Raw genomic sequence first — 18,779 nt, forward strand, 5'->3', positions numbered from 1 at the left:
TCTTGTGCCAGTCCTTACCATGACTGCCATTGCCCCCACCAAGATGCCTACCACCTTGTCCTGGAGAGCTGGTCAACAGCTGGCCTGGCTGCTCCTCACTTCCCACCAGAGCCTGTTGAATCAGGGTTGCAGCACTAGGAGCTGGTCTGGAAGGAAGAGGGGAGACAGGCAGGCTAGAAGTTGGGTAGCATTTCTCTTCCTTCCAAGGGGCTGGGCTGGCTAGGATGCTAAGTGTAGTCAGATGGCCTGGCTTGACTCCTTTGTGCTTGTGGCCAAGCCAGGGCTTCTAGGAGTAAGAACAGAACATGATGGTGGTGTTGGCCACTGTGGGTTGCCGTGGTGACTCGAAGCGATCCCATGTGAGATGCGATGTACACAGGTAATACTCAATACATGCCAGGCATTAGCTTTCCTTCCTCCTCTTTCAAACAAGTGTCTTCAAAGCACTGGCAGTGCCTAGTGCTGGCAAGGCTGGGGAGGGGAAGCAGTGACCCACATAGGCCTTCTGTAGGAAGCAGTGTGTGATGGTGTTGGTAGTACAGCTGAGCACACATGCCCATGGTGACCCAGCAATTCTGCTCCTGAAGCTTGCCCAATAGAAATCAGCAATGAAACACACATTCCCCAAACCCTTGACAAGATGCACGTAGAAGCTTTAATCATCATTGTCAACAAACTGGGGGGACAAGAGCCTCTGGGCAGGGGGTACACACATGCGAGGAATGGAGCCACGGCACTCATATACAGAGGAATTCAGGTGAGACCTCACCACTGTCCCTCACGACCAGATGAATTCTGTGCACATGGAGAACTGGGCATTGCCGAGGCCCCCAACTACTGGGCCCGCATGACCCTTCTCCTTTGTGTCAAGACAGCAAGCACCTAGTATGTGTCGGGGGGGGCGCTCCTGGGGACTTCTAGATGCTTAACTGAAACCTCATGGGACCATACACCATGCCCCCTCTCCCCACTGTTCTTTCTGTCTGCTTCTTCTATTTCAATAAAAGGTTGATTTTATGGGAAGTTGAGTGGCCTAAGGAGGAGGCTCTGAGTGAGGGGTTCAGAGGCTGCTGAGGGAAATAAGGTGACAGCTATCCTCTCCTTGTCTCCCCAAGCTGAAGCCAGGGGACTCTCCCTCAGATACACAGACACAAATAGTGACTGCTAGACTATCTCAGGTTCCCAGACAGGAAAGCGCAGGAGACCGTGGGGGCATGGAGGAACTCATCTAGATGGGAGCCAGAAAGGCTTCCTGAAGGAGAAAGAATAAAAGACAAACTCTTAGAATGCAGCGAGTATGCTGCAGAGCCTTTATTTTCTTTCTTTCTTTCCTTCCTTCCTTCCTTCCTTCCTTCCTTCCTTCCTTCTTTCCTTCCTTTCTTTTGTCAGTTGAACTCTGGGCCTGGGTGCTGTCTCTGAGCTCTTATGTCAAGGCAAGCGCTCTGCCACTTGAGCCACAGTGCCACTTCTGGTTTTCTGGTGGTTAATTGGAGATAAGAGTCTCATGGCTTTGACCGTGATCCTCTGATCTCAGCCTCCTGAGTAGCTAGGATTACACGCGTGAACCACTGGTGCTCGGCTCAGCTGCTGCAGAGCCTTCTAACCGTGTGGCACCCTATTCGCCACTGGCCTCTGGCTGCTCCTGGAAGGACCACCGTAGCTGTCTGTGAATGGCAGCCTCTCCTGCCCCACCCTCCCCCAGGGATCCTTCTGACCTCTCCCTCTTGTCCTTCAGGGTCCTGCTAGCCCCAATCTAGTTCTACCTTGAATCCCACCCCTCCACTGCCCCTGCTCCTGAGCCTCTGTCCTTGCTTCATTTCCACCTCCAGCTTCCCACTAGCCACATGGTGTGAGTTTGTGCTTTCCAGAGCTGGGAAATCACTTGAACCACGGCAAAGTCTAATTTTGGGGGTGCCGTAAGCAGATTTGGAAAATTTAACAGGAGAAAAACAACTGAAAGCATTTTACTGATGCTTTGATGTTGGGACAGTTAAGTGATAACAGGTTAAACACACTGCAGTATTAACGTGGATTTTACCTTCACCTGGTTCTTATTTCCTATTTAAAAGTGTGGCAGACAGGTGCTGATGGCTTTAAGCTTAGCTACTCAGGAAGCCGACATCTGAGGATTGCAGTTCAAAGCCAGCCTGGGTAAGAAAATCTGTGAAACTTATCTCCAATTAACCGCTAGAAAACTGGAAGTGGCGCCGTGGCTCAAGTGGTAGAAAACTAGCCTTGAGCTGAAGAGCTGAGGGACAGTGCCCAGGCCCAGATTTCAAACCCCTTGACTGACCCCCCCAAAAAAAGTGTGGCTGCTAGAAAATTTTAAATGACACCATTCCTACTGGCCAGTTCCCTTGGAACATAGGCTCATCTTTTGTCACAGGGACAGCCCAGGCATTGGCAGATAGTAAGTGCTCCATAAATGCTGTCCAAGGCATGCAGGAGTGAATTTCTCTGCACTGTGACCTGGACCAGCCTCAGAAAGGTGATGCAGCCTTGACAAATGCTGGGCTTTGAGCGGTGAGGGCTGAGTTGGTGGCTGTCCCCCAAGTTTGCTCAAGTCTTTCTCTCCAGGTCCTGGGCCACCTCCATGCTAGGCCAGTGGCAGAGGGGCAGAGGGCCCAGGGGACTTAAGCTGTGTTTTTCCTTCCTTGGCCTGTATGGGAGGCAGGTGGATGGCAGAGTGGATTCTGTGCCATCAGAGTGGTTCCTGGGGAACCTGGACAGAGCCCAAGAATGGGGGGCATGGGGGTGGCAGAGCACCCCCCCCTCACAGCTCATGCTTTTACTCCTGGGCCCCTATCTCAGCCCCCTCTGTCTCCCCCAGAAGGAAGGCTTAATCCATGCCCTCAGGGGGAAAACCGCAGTTTGCTTGTGACATGACACATTGACAGGTTTCTGGCAGCTGTACCCCTTTGTGTCCCCAGAGCTATTGGGGCCATATAAGGGTCACCTCTGGGATCAGGTGGGTGGAGGAACTGATAGGAGGCTGGGAACCCCCACCCACCCCTGTGGAGCGGTTGGCGCAGGCTGGTAAGGCAGCCCTGGCTCTGGCTCTGGCCTGTTCATCATCGAATTCACCCTGGGAGAGGGGATGGAGGAACCTGGAGTCCAGCAGGAGTGGGAAAAAAAAGTCATTTTCCACATCTAGAGCAGGGCTGAGGGGCTGGGCACATACTGTCCCTTGGGTGGATGGATGGCCATCTTCTCCAAGTCTGGGAACCTGGCTGGCTTTCCATAATGGGGGCATTTTCTTATATGAGAGACACCAGGGCTGACAGGGCCCGTTAGTCTTGGTATGGAGATACACATAGTCAAGGTGGCTGGGGGCTTACCAGTGCCTGGAGCACCTTTTGTGCTGAGAAAGCGCCTCTCTGGCAGACCCCGCCTGAATCAGGGCACACAGCTGGCGGGTGAGGTGATATTGGACCCCACCCCCTGGCCAGGTGACATTCCAGCACAAAGCCTCAGATGGTGACTGGAAACACAAGTCCCCAGACTCATGGAGCGTACAGAGATGACCAACAAGATGCGAACACAAACTGCATTTAACCGGCACCTTAAAATAGTCTGGACACTGTTTTTTAGTGAGGGACAAGATCTTCTAGAGGGGTGGACATGGAACCCCAGAAAGCTGTATGTTCTATGGAGCTAGTAATTATCCATGCTCTACCTCCTACCCCATTCCCCTGTTCAGCACTATTTCAGTAGAGATAAGGAGAAGGGAGAGGTGGGAAGTGTTAGGTTTAAGCGTTTGAATTCCTGACCCGCCATTCCTTCTGAAATGGCCCTCATGAATCAGCAGGAAATGGCCAGAACCAGAGCTCCCGCCTGCTGTCCAGGAGAGGCCTGGCTAAGGCTCTCTCTCTAGACCCTATCAGGCTCCCTGGGTCGGACTGAGATGAATTTGAGCTGGAATTCTGGCCCTGCCACGGATTAGCTCTGTGGCCTTGGGCAAGTCCACTCCGGTCGCTGGGACTTAAGTGTTCCCATCTGGGAAATGACATCTAACAAAGCAAAGTCTTGGAAAGTGGCCTAGAAACTGTGTGTTGGAAGCTGGGCCACACACCACAGGTGCTGGGCACAATGCCCCTGACTAGACCAGGCTTTCCTGGGAGTGAAACCGAGCCTGAGCTGTGCCAGGTGGGTGGGAGGGAGCCCAGGGCAGTGATGGCAGCGGGGATGGAGGAAAGGTTGGGACTTGAGGACTCTCAGAGTCCTTGTTTTGGCCCCTTTCAGGTGTGCAGCCAACAATGTTGGGTGTGTGGTCCCTGCTTCTGCTCTGGGGCCTGGTGACTCCATGCCAGGGACTGCTGGAGACGGTAGGCACACTTGCTCGGATTGACAAGGATGAACTTGGCAAAGGTGAGAAGCTGGAGGTGGGTGGCATGGGCGGGGCCAGCTGCCACATCAGCTTTGTGGACAGGTAAGCACAGGCTGCGTAGGGTAATCTCTGTATGGGGACCTTGGAGCGGTGGGCAGAGCCCTGGGGGTGGTGAGGGGCTGGGCACTGTGGGCTGAGACTGTGCCGAGGCCGTGTGGGACTTGAGGGGCTAAGGAGCCACAGGGAGCAGGGAGTGTGCTGGCTGGACCATGCCTCTGTCCTGTGTTTCTGGAGTCTGAAGTTCTGGGAAGTCTGCTGGGGATCTGGTTAGTCAGTCCTCCAGGGCCCAGTGGCCTGTGGCGACAACCTCAGGTTGGGATAGAGCAGTTGTGAACAGGAAGCCCTTGGGGAGGCCATGCTGGCCTGGCCTCACCATCCATTACCTTCTGTAGATGGAGATGGTCAGGGCCTTGCTCGTTCATTCTACGCTCCCGCCAGCAGGGCCGGTGATCACCAGTGCTGGGCTGGGAGAAGGTGGCTGGCTCAGTTCCCACTCCTTGAGTGTGATCTCCAGTTGGATCCCAGTAAAAACAGAATGCTCCTGAAGCTCAGAGGGGAGGGGCTGGCCTAGCCCAGCAGGTGGGGTGGACGCATCTTACATCTTCATGTCTCCTACCCTCTCTGCAGCCATCCAGAACTCACTGATTGCGGGACCCATCCTGCAGAATGTCTTGGGGACAGTGACATCGGTAAACCAGGGCCTGCTGGGCTCCGGAGGGCTGCTTGGAGGAGGTGGCCTGCTGAGCTATGGAGGGATTTTTGGTGTCGTGGAAGAGCTCTCAGGGTTAGTTCCCACAGGAGCGAGCAGATGCCACTTTGCAGGGCCCATGGGAAGGGCCTGTCTTGCCTTTGCTTCAGGGAGCAGGTGGCTGGCAGGAATGGGGAGAGGCAAGGACTCTTGCACACCTGGCAGAGCAAGGATGACCGTGTGACACTGCCACAAAGGGACTGCACCTAGTTACTCACTGTGTGGTGTGTGGGGGAGGGGGAGGCAAGTTGCTTGGTCTCTCTGGGCTAATGCAGGTTTCTGTATGGTCCCTCCCTTCCCTCCTTCTGGAGCCTGCTCCAGAGAACTCAGGGCCAGCTAGTCCCTCCTAGATTTGTCTCCAAGGTCTCCCGGGACCGTCACTCCCTGCACAGCATTCATGCTATTGGCTTGTTTTCCTCACTGGGGCAGATGGTAAGCTCCAGGAAAGGGTAGAATTTTTGTTTTTACCAGTCCTGGGGCTTGAACTCAGGACCTGGACACTGCCCCTGAACTTCTTTGGCTTAAGGCTAGCACTCTACCATTTGAGCCACAGCACCACTTCCCACTTTTTCTGTGTATGTGGTACTGAGGAATGGAACCCAGGGCTTCATGCATGCTAGGCAAGCACTCTACCACTGAGCCACATTCCCAGGCTGAATTATTTTTTATCTGTAGTGTCTTCATGTCACAAATGACACATGATGGATTCATTCGTGTGTGTGTGTGTGTGTGTGTGTGTGTGTGTAGTGGGGCTTCAACACTAGAACTCCTGCTCTTACTTGGCTTTTTTGCTCAAGGCTGGAACTCTACCACTTGAGCCACCCCTCTACTTCCAGCATTTTGCTGGTTAATTGGAGGTAAGAGTTTCTTGCATTTGTCTGCATGGGCTGAGTTTGAACCAAGATCCTCAGATCTCAACCTTCTAAGTAGCTAAGGTTACAGACATGAGCCATCAGAGCCTGGCTTCATTCAAATATTTTTGAATGAATGAATAAAATCACACACTAGCTAATACTTAAAAACATAAGGGACCACCTCCAGGGCTTTGTGGCACTGGGCTAAGCGTTGTCAATGAATGAAGGAAAAGATTATTATTAAGTGCACTGAACAGATAAATGATCAAAGTCCAGGACAGAGTGGTAACTTACCACATTCACTTGGCTGGGGCAGGAGGGATGGCAGGGGCATATCTATGTGTTAGTCTCAGGCCACACACATGGCCTGCCATGGCTGCTAGTGAATCAGAATCAGGGAGGTCAAGGAAGGGCCTCAGAGAAGGCTGAAAGCAGACTGGGGTCTGCTGGAAACACATCTGCCTGGAGACAGGCTGTCTGGGTGATGCTGGGGAGGTGGCCAGTGTCATGGGGGTAGGGGAACAGGCAGAGCAGCTGGGCCATTTGGCTGGGGTCCTCTCTAGTCAGTAGCAGTGCTGGAATTCGAAGCATCTGGCTGGAGCATTCATCGGACTGGTGCCAGGACCAAGCGAACCCGTGTTATATAGCTAACATACAGCCTGGCACACAGAAGGCACCTTAGATTCCACATCTGTCCCATGGCGGCAGCCTCCTGCTGGGTAAGGCTGGGGCCTGAGACTTGAACTTGAAACCAGAGTCCTCAGAGGACATGTGCCATAGGCTGAGAACCAAGAAGACTTGAAGGAGGGCACACCCTCACTGAAATCAAGGGAGCTCGCTGGAAGAGGATGTAGACAGGGTTTGGGGATCTGTTTGTGTTGCATTGTGAGGGCTTGTGGGGCCAAGTACAGATGAGAGACAAGATCAAGGTCAAAAACTGGAGTTCCTGAGCCTCTGGCTGGAATCCCAGGTCACATTTCTACCTCCATCTGCACTGCACCTGTTCTCTTGTCTTCCCCACCCCCTGGGAGGTGGCAGGAAGAGGGGGTGCATGGCCCCCTCTGTGGATGAGGGTGCCCAGCCTTGGAGAGAGAGGATACAGAGCTTCTGCAGATAGGGGGGGGATGGGGAACCTGCCCAGGACAGAGTCACTACCCTGTGTGGGGAACCTGCCCAGGACAGAGTCACTACCCTGTGTGGTCAGGGACATCCAGGCTCTTGGGATGTCTGGGAATGAGCAGCTCATCTCCACTGCCACCCCAGGCTGAAGATAGAGGAACTCACACTGCCAAAATTGTCACTGAAGCTGCTGCCAGGGTTTGGGGTACAGCTGGTCCTGCACACCAAGGTGGGACTGCACGGCTCTGGGTGAGTGTCTGGCTGGGGACCATGACCATATTGTGCCAGGCTGCCCCCCAGCCCTGCCTCCTTCCCAGAGACCTCCCAATCTACTGTCCCCCAAGACTTCCATACCCACTCTCCAAAGCCTTCTGTATAACCAAGATCACCCAGGGGTTGGGGGAAGAGATAGGGACACCTACAGGCAGGGAGGAGGGGGAGGAGATGGCACTGCTCTGGGGCTGGACCACCAAGGGTCTCTTGAGCCTTCCCTGAAAGGGGTCCACCTTCTAGGGGATCAGCAGGACAGAGTGGGCATGGCCAGTCTGGATGGGTGTGCTCTAACTGGTAGGCCACACCCATTGTCCCATCTTGCAGCCCCCTGGGGGGTCTCCTGCAGCTGGCAGCAGAGGTGAACGTGTCCTCCAGGGTGGCGCTGGGCGTGAGCCCCCGAGGGACACCCATGCTGGTCCTCAAGCGCTGCAACATGCTCCTAGGCCACATCAGCCTGGCTTCAGGGTAAGTCCAGCCAGAGCTGGGGGGGGGAGGGGGGAGGAGCACCTGCTATGGTCAGCTCCTGGGCTTCTGGGGGCAGGGCAGACCCTGACCTCATCCTTTCTCCCTCAGCCTGCCAGGTTCAACCCCTGCAAACCACAAGCCACAGCTTGTGTCACCCACTCCTGGGTCCTCCTCCAGTCCCTTTGATGCTCTTATCCTCAGTCCCTGATAGAACCCAGAGATTTTGTTCCCATTTGTAGAAAGGCACTGTTCCAGAAGCAAATGTCCCTTGTCTGCAAATGTGGAGAGAGACAGGAAGTGGACACTTATCAAGCACCGATTATATATCATCCCCTGTCTAATCTGCAATGCTGTATAAGGCTGGCCTTGTACACTTGGGCTGGCCCCAGGTCCCATGGCAGGGAAGCCCCACCAAGAGAGGAGGTAGGAGAAATGCAGAGGCCCTACTCCCCGTGTCTCCCTTCACCCAGGCTGCTGCCCACACCAGTCTTTGGGGTCGTGGAACAGACATTGTGCAAGGTGCTACCTGACCTGGTAAGTGGGGCCCTGGGCCCAGCTTGCCCCTCCCTGTTCTGCTCCCTCCCTGGGTTTTGATAAAGCTGGCGCCAGACAAGATTAGGCTGGAGTTTCCTTCCCCACTCTGCTGGCCAGGTGATACTTGCTCACCTGTGGCATGGCTTGCAGGGTACAGCCCTCCCCAGATCTCCAGTCGGCTGCCAGCTCCCCTGCTCCCAAATCGCAGTCTCTCCTTCCTGGAGCTCTGTATCTGCAACTTGTATCGTAAATGGCATACTGTTTTTCTTTAAATTCACTGTGTAAGCCATGGCACGGCGCAGTTAAACTGCTCATGGATGGGTATCCTCGGTCCGCTCAAGGCCACCCTGAGTCTAGCCAAAGCAGCCCCATTTTACCATGGGAGATGGTAGCACATTTGGGGGTCAAGCACAGCCATGGGCAGTCAGGCTGGCTGTCCCTGTGAGTTGCTCCTGTAAGAGTGCCCATGGGGGTAGGCTGGGCCAGAGGAGGAAAGCAATGTAGAAACAGCAGCGTGGCAGTAGAAGGGGCAGTGCCAGCCTCTACCCCTCCCACCCACACCATCTCAGGTAGATTTTAGCAAGGGGGCGTGGTTACATTTGCATCATGGACCCCCAAAAGTCGGCAAGCGGCTAGGTTCCCTGAGATAGACTAGATGTAAGATGAGATCGATTGCCAGCATCCTGAGATTTCTGGCTTCCTGGACTGCCTGGTGTCTCTCTTGGCAAATTGGCTGCATTTCCTGTCCTCCCCTGCCTCCCATCACTCTCCTCTCCTCCTCTTATTTCTGTGATTTGCCTGACCCCAGAGGCCTGGAATCTGGGATGAGGAGGATGCCCAAGTTTGCAGCTGCCCCTGTGTGTCTATCTGCAAACAGCTGTGACCTGGGGGCAGGTGGCCTTTCTTCTTTGGCCCCAGTTGTACACAAAGCGCTGGGCTGAGATCCCACTCTGGTAGTGACAGGACTTAGCTTCTGGGTTCCCGGATTCCGACGGCTGGCTGCTGAGTCCTTGCTCCCTGTCCTCCCGGGAGGTACAGGAGGTGGTGGCAAACACATGGCAGGAGGGCAGCAGACAGCCCGATCCAGCCTGGTGAAGCAGAGGAGGTGCCCCTCTGTGGGCTCTTGAGTCCACACTTCCTGGTACCCACCAGGATGGCAGGAGGGGCCTGTGACCTCTCCCCGAGAAGGGCCTGACCCCATGCCCTGGCCTCTAGAATGTCTCTCGAGTTTCCTCAGCAACCTTTAGAATTTTCTGCTGGAACTCAGGTGACCAAAGGAATGGTTTTGGGGGTCTACCGAGTCCCTCGCAGCCCCTTCTGTGTACCCCATCCATCCACATCTCACACTCCACGTCCTGCCTTGCGTTGGCTGCCCGCATCACCACGCCAACCACTAAGAGTAAAGGCAGCTGTGTGCACCCAGCGGTGTTGGCTTACGTCCCCCGTAACATCTGTCTCCTCCCACACAGCTGTGCCCTGTGGTGGACAGCGTGCTGAGCGTGGTGAACGAGCTCCTGGGGACTGTGTTGAGTAAGTGAAGGCCTGCTTCCTCTCGTCCAGTCCCTTCTGCCTCTGCTCCCATGGCCACAGGGTGGAGGCAGAGGAAAGCCGGAACGGGAGGGACCCTGAGACCTTTTTGCTGGTGGTCTAGAGATGAGCCCTGGGCTGAGGTGTGAAGCGGGTAGACTGGGTGTGGAGGCTCTTTGGGTCATGGAGGCTCAGGCATCTACAGTCTCCTGCAGAGCAGCATGTATTGAGCACTTGGGGTCAGAAGCAGGAAGGGAACACTTACTCTCAGGTTAGACAGAGAAACCAAGGCCCAGCGGGCTTAAGTAAGGCAGCCAAAGCCCCACAGCTCCAGTGGGCCTTCTGGTCCAGCAGCTTACGGGACAATGGTGTCTTCATGTTGACAGAAGGGCTGTGGGAAGGGTGACAGGACTCCATCAGGAGAAGGACAGAATGCTGGGGCTGTGCGTTTCCCTCTGGGGTGCTGGTAAAGAGAGGTAGGGCAGCTAGCTCTGGAAGATAGCCATCCCTTCCCCCTACGCCCCCACTCCTGCTTGCTCAGCTTGGGCTGGTGAAATCCTTTGTCTGGGTCTCAGCTTCCTCCTGTGTAAACTAGAGTGATAGTAGCATGCTCCCAAATGAAAAACTGAGTAGTGTTAAGCATGCATGGAAGAGGTGCTCAATAAATGCAAATAGAGACTGGGTTCCTGGGATCATTCTGCCCAGCCCTTCCCATGCAGGTCTAGTGCCTCTGGGAGCCCTGGGATCCGTGGAGTTCACTCTGGCCACTCTGCCTCTCATCTCCAACCAGTACATCGAGTTGGACATCAACGTGAGTACCAGAAGGCTCTCCGGCATCTTGCCGGCATGGACATTAAATTGGGAAGGAGGGGCGACTAGGGCAAGACCTAAGCCCTTCCTGCAACTGTCTCTGGCCCTCACAGTCTGTCGTGAAGAGTGTGGCTGGCAATGTCGTTGATTTCCCCAAGCCACGTGTCCCAGTCAAGGTGCCCCCCAAGGCAGACCACACCTCGCAGGTGACAGTGCCTCTGTACCTCTTCAACACGGTGTTTGGGCTCCTGCAGACCAATGGTGCCCTTGACCTGGACATCACCAAGGAGCTGGTAAGTGTGGCACAGGGGGTCGATCCCAGGACCTTGGCAGCCTCTCCTGTGTACAAGAGAGCTGGGAACATTTACAACATGCTGCTAATCTTTTTTGTGTGTGCTTTTGGTGCCAGTTGTAAGGCTTGAACTCAGGGCTTGGGTGCTACCTCTTAGTGTAGCTCTATAGCACTCTACCACTTAAGCCACAGTTCCACTTCTGGCTTTTTTTTTTTTTGGTGCTTAATGGGAAATAATGGCCTCACAGACTTTCCTGCCCAGACTCACTTTGAACCAAGATCCTCAGACTTCAGCCTCCTGAGGAGTTAGGATGACAGGCGTGAGCCACTGGAGCCCGTCAGTGCTTCTAATCTTCAACATCCTGGGGTCTATTTAAATCTCAGTGGAATCTCCTGAGTGTCACCATTGCCAATTAGTGTCCTTACCCATGAAATGGGGGTGCGTGGCACTCCTGTCTGTGGAGCTGGTGAAGTCAGAGAAGGCATGGACAGTCCTTACTGTGTGCCAGGCGTGAGTGAGGGTTCGGCGTGATCTGGAGCTTCTGTGATGGCAGGAGGGATGGAGGCGGGCTCTGTGTGTTTCTTTGCCAACCCCTCCTCTATTTGTTCTCACACCTAGGTTCCCAGCAATGTCCCACTGACCACCACAGACCTGGCAGCTTTGGTTCCTGGGGTAAGTGCCTATTCAGGGGGCCTTCAGCTTTGTAGTTCTTTCCTCGGGAACCTGAATGGACTCCAGAGAGTCTCTCAATACAGTTGATGTTGAGTCCAAATTCACATTAAGGTGTGAATGACTATCACCGGATCCTTTCCTGAGAGCAGCACCGGCTTAGAGAGGAAAGGACTGGGGATCTGGCCCATGGCTGTTGCTGCTCTAGCTTGGGGCTTACTCCATCTTGATCATAGTCTTTTCTACCTCCAGAGAGAGAAGGGAGGAGGGGGAGGGACCCCAGCTCCCCATCCTTCACCCCCCTGCCTCCCCATTCATTTGACTGAAGCTGGACCAGCCAAGTTCCTGTGAGGGTCAGAATTCAAACTGAGGTAGAAATGACTGCTATCAGGTCTTTAATGGGACAACAGATTCTCAAAGAGGTGGGAGAGGGGCCTGAGCATTTACCAGAGAAGAGGTGGGTGGTAGTTGAGTTTGGGGTGCAGAGGACAAAAGTCTGAAGTGTTGCGAACCTGTGAGGCTGGGGCTTCCACCTGTCAGAGGCCCTGCAGGTGAGGGCGGAGGAGTCTAGGGGAGGGCTGGGACGGGTTCTCACAGGAGGATGACTAAGGGCAGGATTGCAAGATAGTGGAGGGGGCCTTGCCTTGCGTCTGGGGAGGCTGCTGGGATGAGCCCTGCCCCAGGGCGGGGAGGCTGGAGTCCCAGGGACCTGAATCCTCTGGCCTCCTCCGGTGGGCCTCACCACAATGGAGCCTCTTAGCTCCCGTTGTGTGTCCAGATCCGTGGCTTCAGATTCTATGGAGCCAGGAGGGTAGAATGTGCTGATGATTTGGTAACTCAGAGAGACTGAGCTTGGGGGTTTGGTCTCCAAAGTCCAGCGTGGCAGGGTGCCGAGGGCTTGCTTCTGGACTCTAAGCTATTGTGAGCCCACGGTTTCCATTGCTATCTGAGGCTAGGGTGTCAGGACAAGGAGACAGAATGTCCATTCTGTGATTCACTCAGTTGGTCAACTAACATCCATTGAACACCTACTGAATACCAGGCCCTGCGTTGGTTCAGGGATATATTTCCCACTCTTGATGCCAAAAGAGACCCAGTGGATAAAAGCCCCTGTGTTTGGGGGCGTCCTGTTCTAGCAAAGGTAGTGGACCTTGTACAAATAAACAATCACAGGTGGGAAGAGAGTGGAAGTCAGAGGTGATTGAGTGGCAGACAGGACACCAGGGTGTGCTTTTTAGGTGGGGTGTTTTATCTGGGGTGCAAAGCTTCCCAGAGGTGCCATGTAAGCAGAGACTGAAGGTGAGGGACACAGCTTCCAGGCAGTTGGATCAGCGGGTGCAAAGGCCAGGTGGTAGGAACAAGGCTGGAGTGAATCTAGGGGTGAGTGAGCAACCACAGAAGGAGGGAGAGGACATGTGCACAGGAGGATTGGCCTCTGTGCGAGCAGGGAGAGAGGCAGCCTCGTGGGCTGTAACTTCAGTGCCCAGCATAGCGTCTCAAGCAGAATATATGTTCAGTGTTTGTTGATTGACCGGCTGACTGAATCTCCTACTCGGGCACCTAAGCTGTACTCGCCAACCTGTTCTGCTCCTGCCTCTTCCAGGCCCTGGGGAAGTTGCCCCCAGACCGGAACCTGATACTCTTACTGAGAGTGAAAGAAGCTCCCCTGGTCACACTCCAGAGCAAGAAGGCGACTGTGTCCATCCTGGCTGCCATCCACATGCTGTCCTCTGTCTTGCAAGGGAGCCCCGAAGCCCTCTTCCAGTTAAACGGGGTGAGTAACTGAGTGGGGTGGGTTGGCTCAGCCAGCCCTGATATTCTGAGGGAGCCCCATGCTGGGGTGCTGAGCCTTAGCACCCACCCAGACCCCCACCTGCCCTTCCTTGCTGCTCTAACCCTGCCCAGGCCTGTCCACGCTGCCTCAGCTCCCTCTGTCTCTCCCCACGGGGTCTCACATACATCAGCTCCAGGGCTGGCCCTCCTCCATGCCCCCTGCCTCGGTTCCCGTGACCTCTCCTCCCAGCTTGGCACCGGGGGCCCTCTGGCCAATCCCTTCTGTTTCCCTCCTTGCACCTCAGGACCCACATCCTGCGTCTCCCCCTTAGCTCTTTGTATGGTCCTTGGAGTGCACCCGGGAGGGGCCTAAGCAGGGCTCATGGAGGGCGGAGGTGACTGAGACTCCCCCTGCTCTGTTGAGTCCAGCACTGCCTTCTGCTCGCTCTTCCCATCAGGTGCTGACTCTAAATGCCCAGCTGGCGCCCTCGGCCACCAGGCTGCACGTCGCCCTGTCCCTGGAACGGTGAGGTGGGACCCTTGCTTGGGTGCTAGGAACCAGGATCAGGGACTGTCTAAAACAAGCCCCGCCTGAGGTGCATTGAGTCGTGACTGAGCCAGGTGTTTCTCCAGCATCTTCCAGTCCTGGGGCCTGCTGGGTGGGGGGCAGTGAGGGAACTCTGGGGGGACACTGGGGCTTCCCACAGCCCCCTCTCTGCTCAGACCCTGGCTCTGGGATGAGCGTGCCCCAGGACATTGAGGCCATGCCCCGTGGCGTCACCCCAAGCTGATCATGGAGCGGTGTTGGGAATTGCTTTATTGTTTCACCCACACTTGGGCTGTGTGTGATTCCTTAATGGAATTGTGGCTCTGGTGAGCGCCTGCTGTATGCAGGAGTCCTGTGTCTGGTGCTCAGGCTGGGGAGCACCACTCACTTACCCAGAACAGACCGCTGGGAGTAAGGTCAAGGCTCTGAGCCCGTGGAGCCAAACACGATGGTCACATGTCTCAAAGGGGGTTTGATCCCTCTTTCGTCTCTTTTGCAGGTAGGAAAACAGTCTGGGCTGGCTTTGAACTGTGATCCTCAGAGCTCAGCCTCCTGAGTAGCTAGGATTATAGATGTGAGCCACCAGCATCCGACTGGTCTCTGAGTCAGAGCCTGGTAGAAGAACTAGGCCTGTATCGCCATTTCCTGACCACACAAGAGCCATGGCTGCTGCCGGCCAGGGCAGGCCAGGGGTGCAGTGAGCAGAATGGCTTTAGCAAGGGGGTGTAGTTGCTGTCTGGGATACCTCAATATTTCTCTTCTCTCTCCAGGCTCAGTATCAAGCTGGCCTCTTCGTTTGTGCAGCCCTTTGATGTAAGTTTTGGGGGTGCAGAGAGAGCCTTGGTTGTGGGGGTGAGGGTCTTCAGGTGTGTGGGAGAAGCTGGGGGCTGAGTCACAGCTGAGTTGGCCTCCAGGTGGGCTCTGCCTAAGCGAGCCAGAGCGGGCACACACGAGGGTACATATGTGTATGCACAAGTGTGTGCGTACATATGATGAGCATGTGCTTGTGTGTAAAGCCACATCTTAGGAAAGTAGTGAATCTTCTCAGTACCCTCACAAAGAGGTTAACATGTAGAACCTCATGAGGGTCCAAAGCTCTGGAATTTCACACAAGCCCTAAGGGCCTGAACTCAGAAAGTTCTAGCATTACAGGGTATACACACACACACACACACACACACACACACACACACACACACACACTACGAGCTTTCTGCTTCTCACAGAGTTCTAGGCCCTGGCATCTCCTCTTGGTCTCAGGTTCTAGAACATTTGACTGAATCTTAGGTCCCACCTCCCAGAGTTCTACTGAAACCCGGCACCTTCCTTCCCTCTGTCTTAGACACGGCCTCCTGTTAGGCCCCATAGATTCTTCGAAAGGGCTACTCTTAGACCAAGGGTGAAACTAGCCTAAATCAGAGTCCCCTCTAGTATCACTGGTGGACAGCCTACTGTGAGGGATCCTGTGACTTCCAGGAACTGTTTCCTGGGGCTGTGTGTGGGGGGGTGGCTGGGGATAAAGGCCACTGGGCCTCTGTCCCTGGGAGGGGGGGAGGCTCCCTGCAAAGCCCCTCTTACCTTGCCCTGTTGCAGGTGACCCGCTTGGAGGAATGGCTCAGCGATGTGCTCCGGGCTGCCTATGTGCCAAAGCTCAATGGTATGGCAGACTTGGCTATCTTCTTAGACACACAGAGTATCTAAATTTGAGACTATGAGTCAGATCCTCTCTGTTTATCTGATGGGGACACTAAGGCCAGAGAGGGATCCATCTCCATTAGTAAGAGATGAGAGAAATGGAGGAGCCAGTGTTTCCATTCAAGGCACCCACATCAGGCCACACTCTGGACCCCAAAGCCTGATGTGTCTTGGATCCTGAAAACCAGTGGGGAACGGCCACAATGGGAACAGAGAGCACCAGAGTGTGCAAGGGGGTGAGGAGCCTCTCAGAGCCCTGGCCCAAACAGAAAAGAACCCTTCCAGATTTGAGTGTAAGAAGTGAAAAGTTGGTCAGTAGAACCTAGTTCACCCCAAGGAGAGAAACAGTTGCTTCAAGCATGGTAGAGCATGGAAGGGGCACTGTGGCTCAAGTGGTAGAGCTCTCGCCTTGAGCTGAAGGATAGCACCCAAGCCAAGAGCTCAAACCCCATGACCGACCAAAAAAAAAAAAAAAAAAAGAACTCAAGAGTGGTAGAGCAAAGGATGAACAAATGCAGCATTGGTAGTCACTAGATACTATGTTGAAAATGAACTATATAACTTGTGGGTGGGATGGGAGGGAAAAACTAAGAAAGAGAAAGGGAAGGGGTTACATTGTCCAAAAAGAAATGTACTCATTGCCTGACTTATCTAACTGTAACCCTTCTATACATCACCTTTATAATAGCAATTTTAAAACATAAAAAAAGCCGGGTGCTGGGGGTTCATGCTTGTAATCCTACCTACTCTGGAGGCTGAGATCTGAGGATTGAGATTCAAAGCCAGCCCAAACAGGAAAGTTCAGGGACTCTTATCTCCAAATTAATTACCTGAAAACTGGAAGTGGTGCTGTGGCTCAAGTGGTAGAGCACTCGCCTTGAGCTGAAGAGCTCAGGGACAGCATCCAGGCCCAGTGTTCAAGCCCCACGACCAACAAAAACCAAACCAAACCAAAAAAGTGGTAGAGCAGAGCTGGCAAAGTGAGGAGGTCCCCAGTATCTGAAACTCCCAATTCCCTTTCCTGGTGTATGTTCGATTTCAACCGTTCCCTCTTTACAGTGGACCTGGAGGTTGGGATCCCTCTGCCTAAGATTCTCAATGTCAATTTTGCCAACTCAGTTCTGGAGATCATTGAGGTGAGTTTCCCCTGAAGATTGTTCTCTCCCATCCCCTTCCCCCCTCCCATCCCCGCCTCAACCATTGGTCTTACACTTGTGTGTGACCCTCTTCCTCTGCTCTGCCCCCAGAGAATTATAAATTACTTAGCTCAAGAATAGCAAATATGAGCCAGGCACTGGTGGCTCATGTCTATAATCCTAGCTGCTCAGGCTGAGATCTGAGGATCACAGTTCAAAGCCAGCCAGTCAAGAAAGTCCATTAGATTCTTACCTCTAAGGAACCACCAGAAAACTGGAAGTTTTGAGCTACGGTTCAAAGTGGCAAAGCACTAGCCTTGAGCAAAAGAGCTCAGTCTTCAAGCCCCATGACTAACAAAAGAAAACAAAACAAATGGAAAAAAAAACCCAAAAGAATGACAAATACATGGCCCACAGATTTCTACTCTTTCCTTACTTAGCCATGCATGTAGACATTGTCAATCAATGACAGAGTTTCATTTTTTCCTGTTGAATCCAGATACTTCTGGTCTGTAGAGTGGAACTTCAGATGTACCACAGTATGATATTTTAATTTCCCTGGTCCTCAGACAGTAAATACTTCTGCTGTCCCTGCTTTATCCTGTGGTAGATGTGGCTGATAGACAAGTGACATTTTTTCATGCAGAATATCGAGGTGATTTCACTAACAATCCAGTTTAAACAAGTACAACTTCGAGTTGTGCAATAGTTCTAGGAGGTGAGCAGAACAGAGAATTTTATAGCAACCCCCTGCCCTTTTTTTAAGGTGAGGACCAAGGATGAGGAAGTTCAGATTTCTGACCCAAGGTTCTATAATACATTCTTGTGCTAGACATAACACTTGAATATCTCAATCTCTCTTTGTTGGAGGAGGGCACAGTACTGGGATTTGAACTTGAGGCTTCCCTCTTGAGCCATGCCTCCTGGATATTTTGGAGATGGAGTCGAGAAAACTTTTCTAGAGAGGCTACCTCCAAGTATAATTCTCAAGGTCTCAGCCTCCTGAGTAGCTAGGATTACAGGCATGAGCTACTAGCTTGAACTTGTCTCCAGTCAGCAAGCTGACCCACAGTGGACATCACCTGTTTATTACTCTCCCTCTTGTCCATACATTCATTCATGAGTGCCCTATGGTGTCCAGGTTGCTCCCAAGGCAGGGTACAGGTACAGATGGCCAGGCTCAGGGACGAGCTGGGGAATGTGGGGGAATGAGGATTCAGATGATAGAGGGGAGGCTAATGGACAACTATTGTCCTTGCAGAATGCTGTTGTACTGACTGTGGCTTCCTGAAGCTGGCCATGATCTTCTGTTGACTACAGAGCCCTGTTCATCTGTCTACTCTGCCTCAGTTTCCCTCCCAGTCTCTAGCCAGCATTGGTGACAGTATAAAGTGTCCCTTTTCCATTCAGGTCCTCTTCGTCCTCTGGCCTTGCAACTCTGCCCCATTTTGGAGTGGGGCCTGTGGGGTTAGCCACAGATCGACTTTGGAGAGTTTTTCTGGGCCTCAGCAAAAGTCCTGACTGTTAATAAACTGCCTCTTGTGCCAAGTGTCAGTAAATCAGTAAATATACCTCCTCCTGGCTGGTTTGTGCCCCTCAGCTGCCAAGGCCCACCCAGCTCCAAGCAGGAGCTCCTGGGAGGTGAGGGGACTTGGGCTTAGTCACTGAGGCATTGAGCTTCAAGCCTATCTAGCTAGTACGGGGAGCCTCAGATCCCTCCCTGTCCTGCCTTCCTCCCTTCCTCTGCTCCTACATCTTAATAACTCTTTGTGTATGTGTGTGTCAGTTGTGGGGCTTGAACTCTGGGCCTGGACATGGACACTGTCCCTGAGCTCTTCAGCTCAAGGCAAGTGCTCTACCACTTGAGCCACAGTGCCACTTCCAGTTTTCTGGTGATTAATTGGAGATAAGAGTCTTACGGACTTTCCTGCCCAGGCTGGCTTTGAACC

General features: G+C 53.6%; 1 protein-coding gene across 1 annotated transcript; it reads left to right on the plus strand.

Moving 5' to 3' along the window:
• Positions 1–305: 305 nt before the first annotated feature.
• Bpifb3 (BPI fold containing family B, member 3) lies at positions 306–18,121 on the plus strand. The gene is made up of 17 exons (XM_013010678.1): positions 306–359; positions 2,931–3,036; positions 4,243–4,368; positions 5,015–5,171; positions 7,253–7,357; positions 7,706–7,846; positions 8,317–8,380; positions 9,850–9,910; positions 10,627–10,718; positions 10,831–11,010; positions 11,629–11,682; positions 13,283–13,453; positions 13,911–13,978; positions 14,770–14,812; positions 15,593–15,656; positions 16,754–16,830; positions 18,092–18,121. Exons 1-17 carry the CDS (start codon positions 306–308, stop codon positions 18,119–18,121), a joined length of 1,593 nt encoding a protein of 530 aa, XP_012866132.1.
• Positions 18,122–18,779: the final 658 nt, after the last annotated feature.

The sequence above is a fragment of the Dipodomys ordii genome, unplaced genomic scaffold (assembly GCF_000151885.1).
Source record: "Dipodomys ordii isolate 6190 unplaced genomic scaffold, Dord_2.0 Scaffold13, whole genome shotgun sequence".
In the NCBI taxonomy this organism is placed as follows: Eukaryota; Metazoa; Chordata; class Mammalia; order Rodentia; family Heteromyidae; genus Dipodomys; species Dipodomys ordii.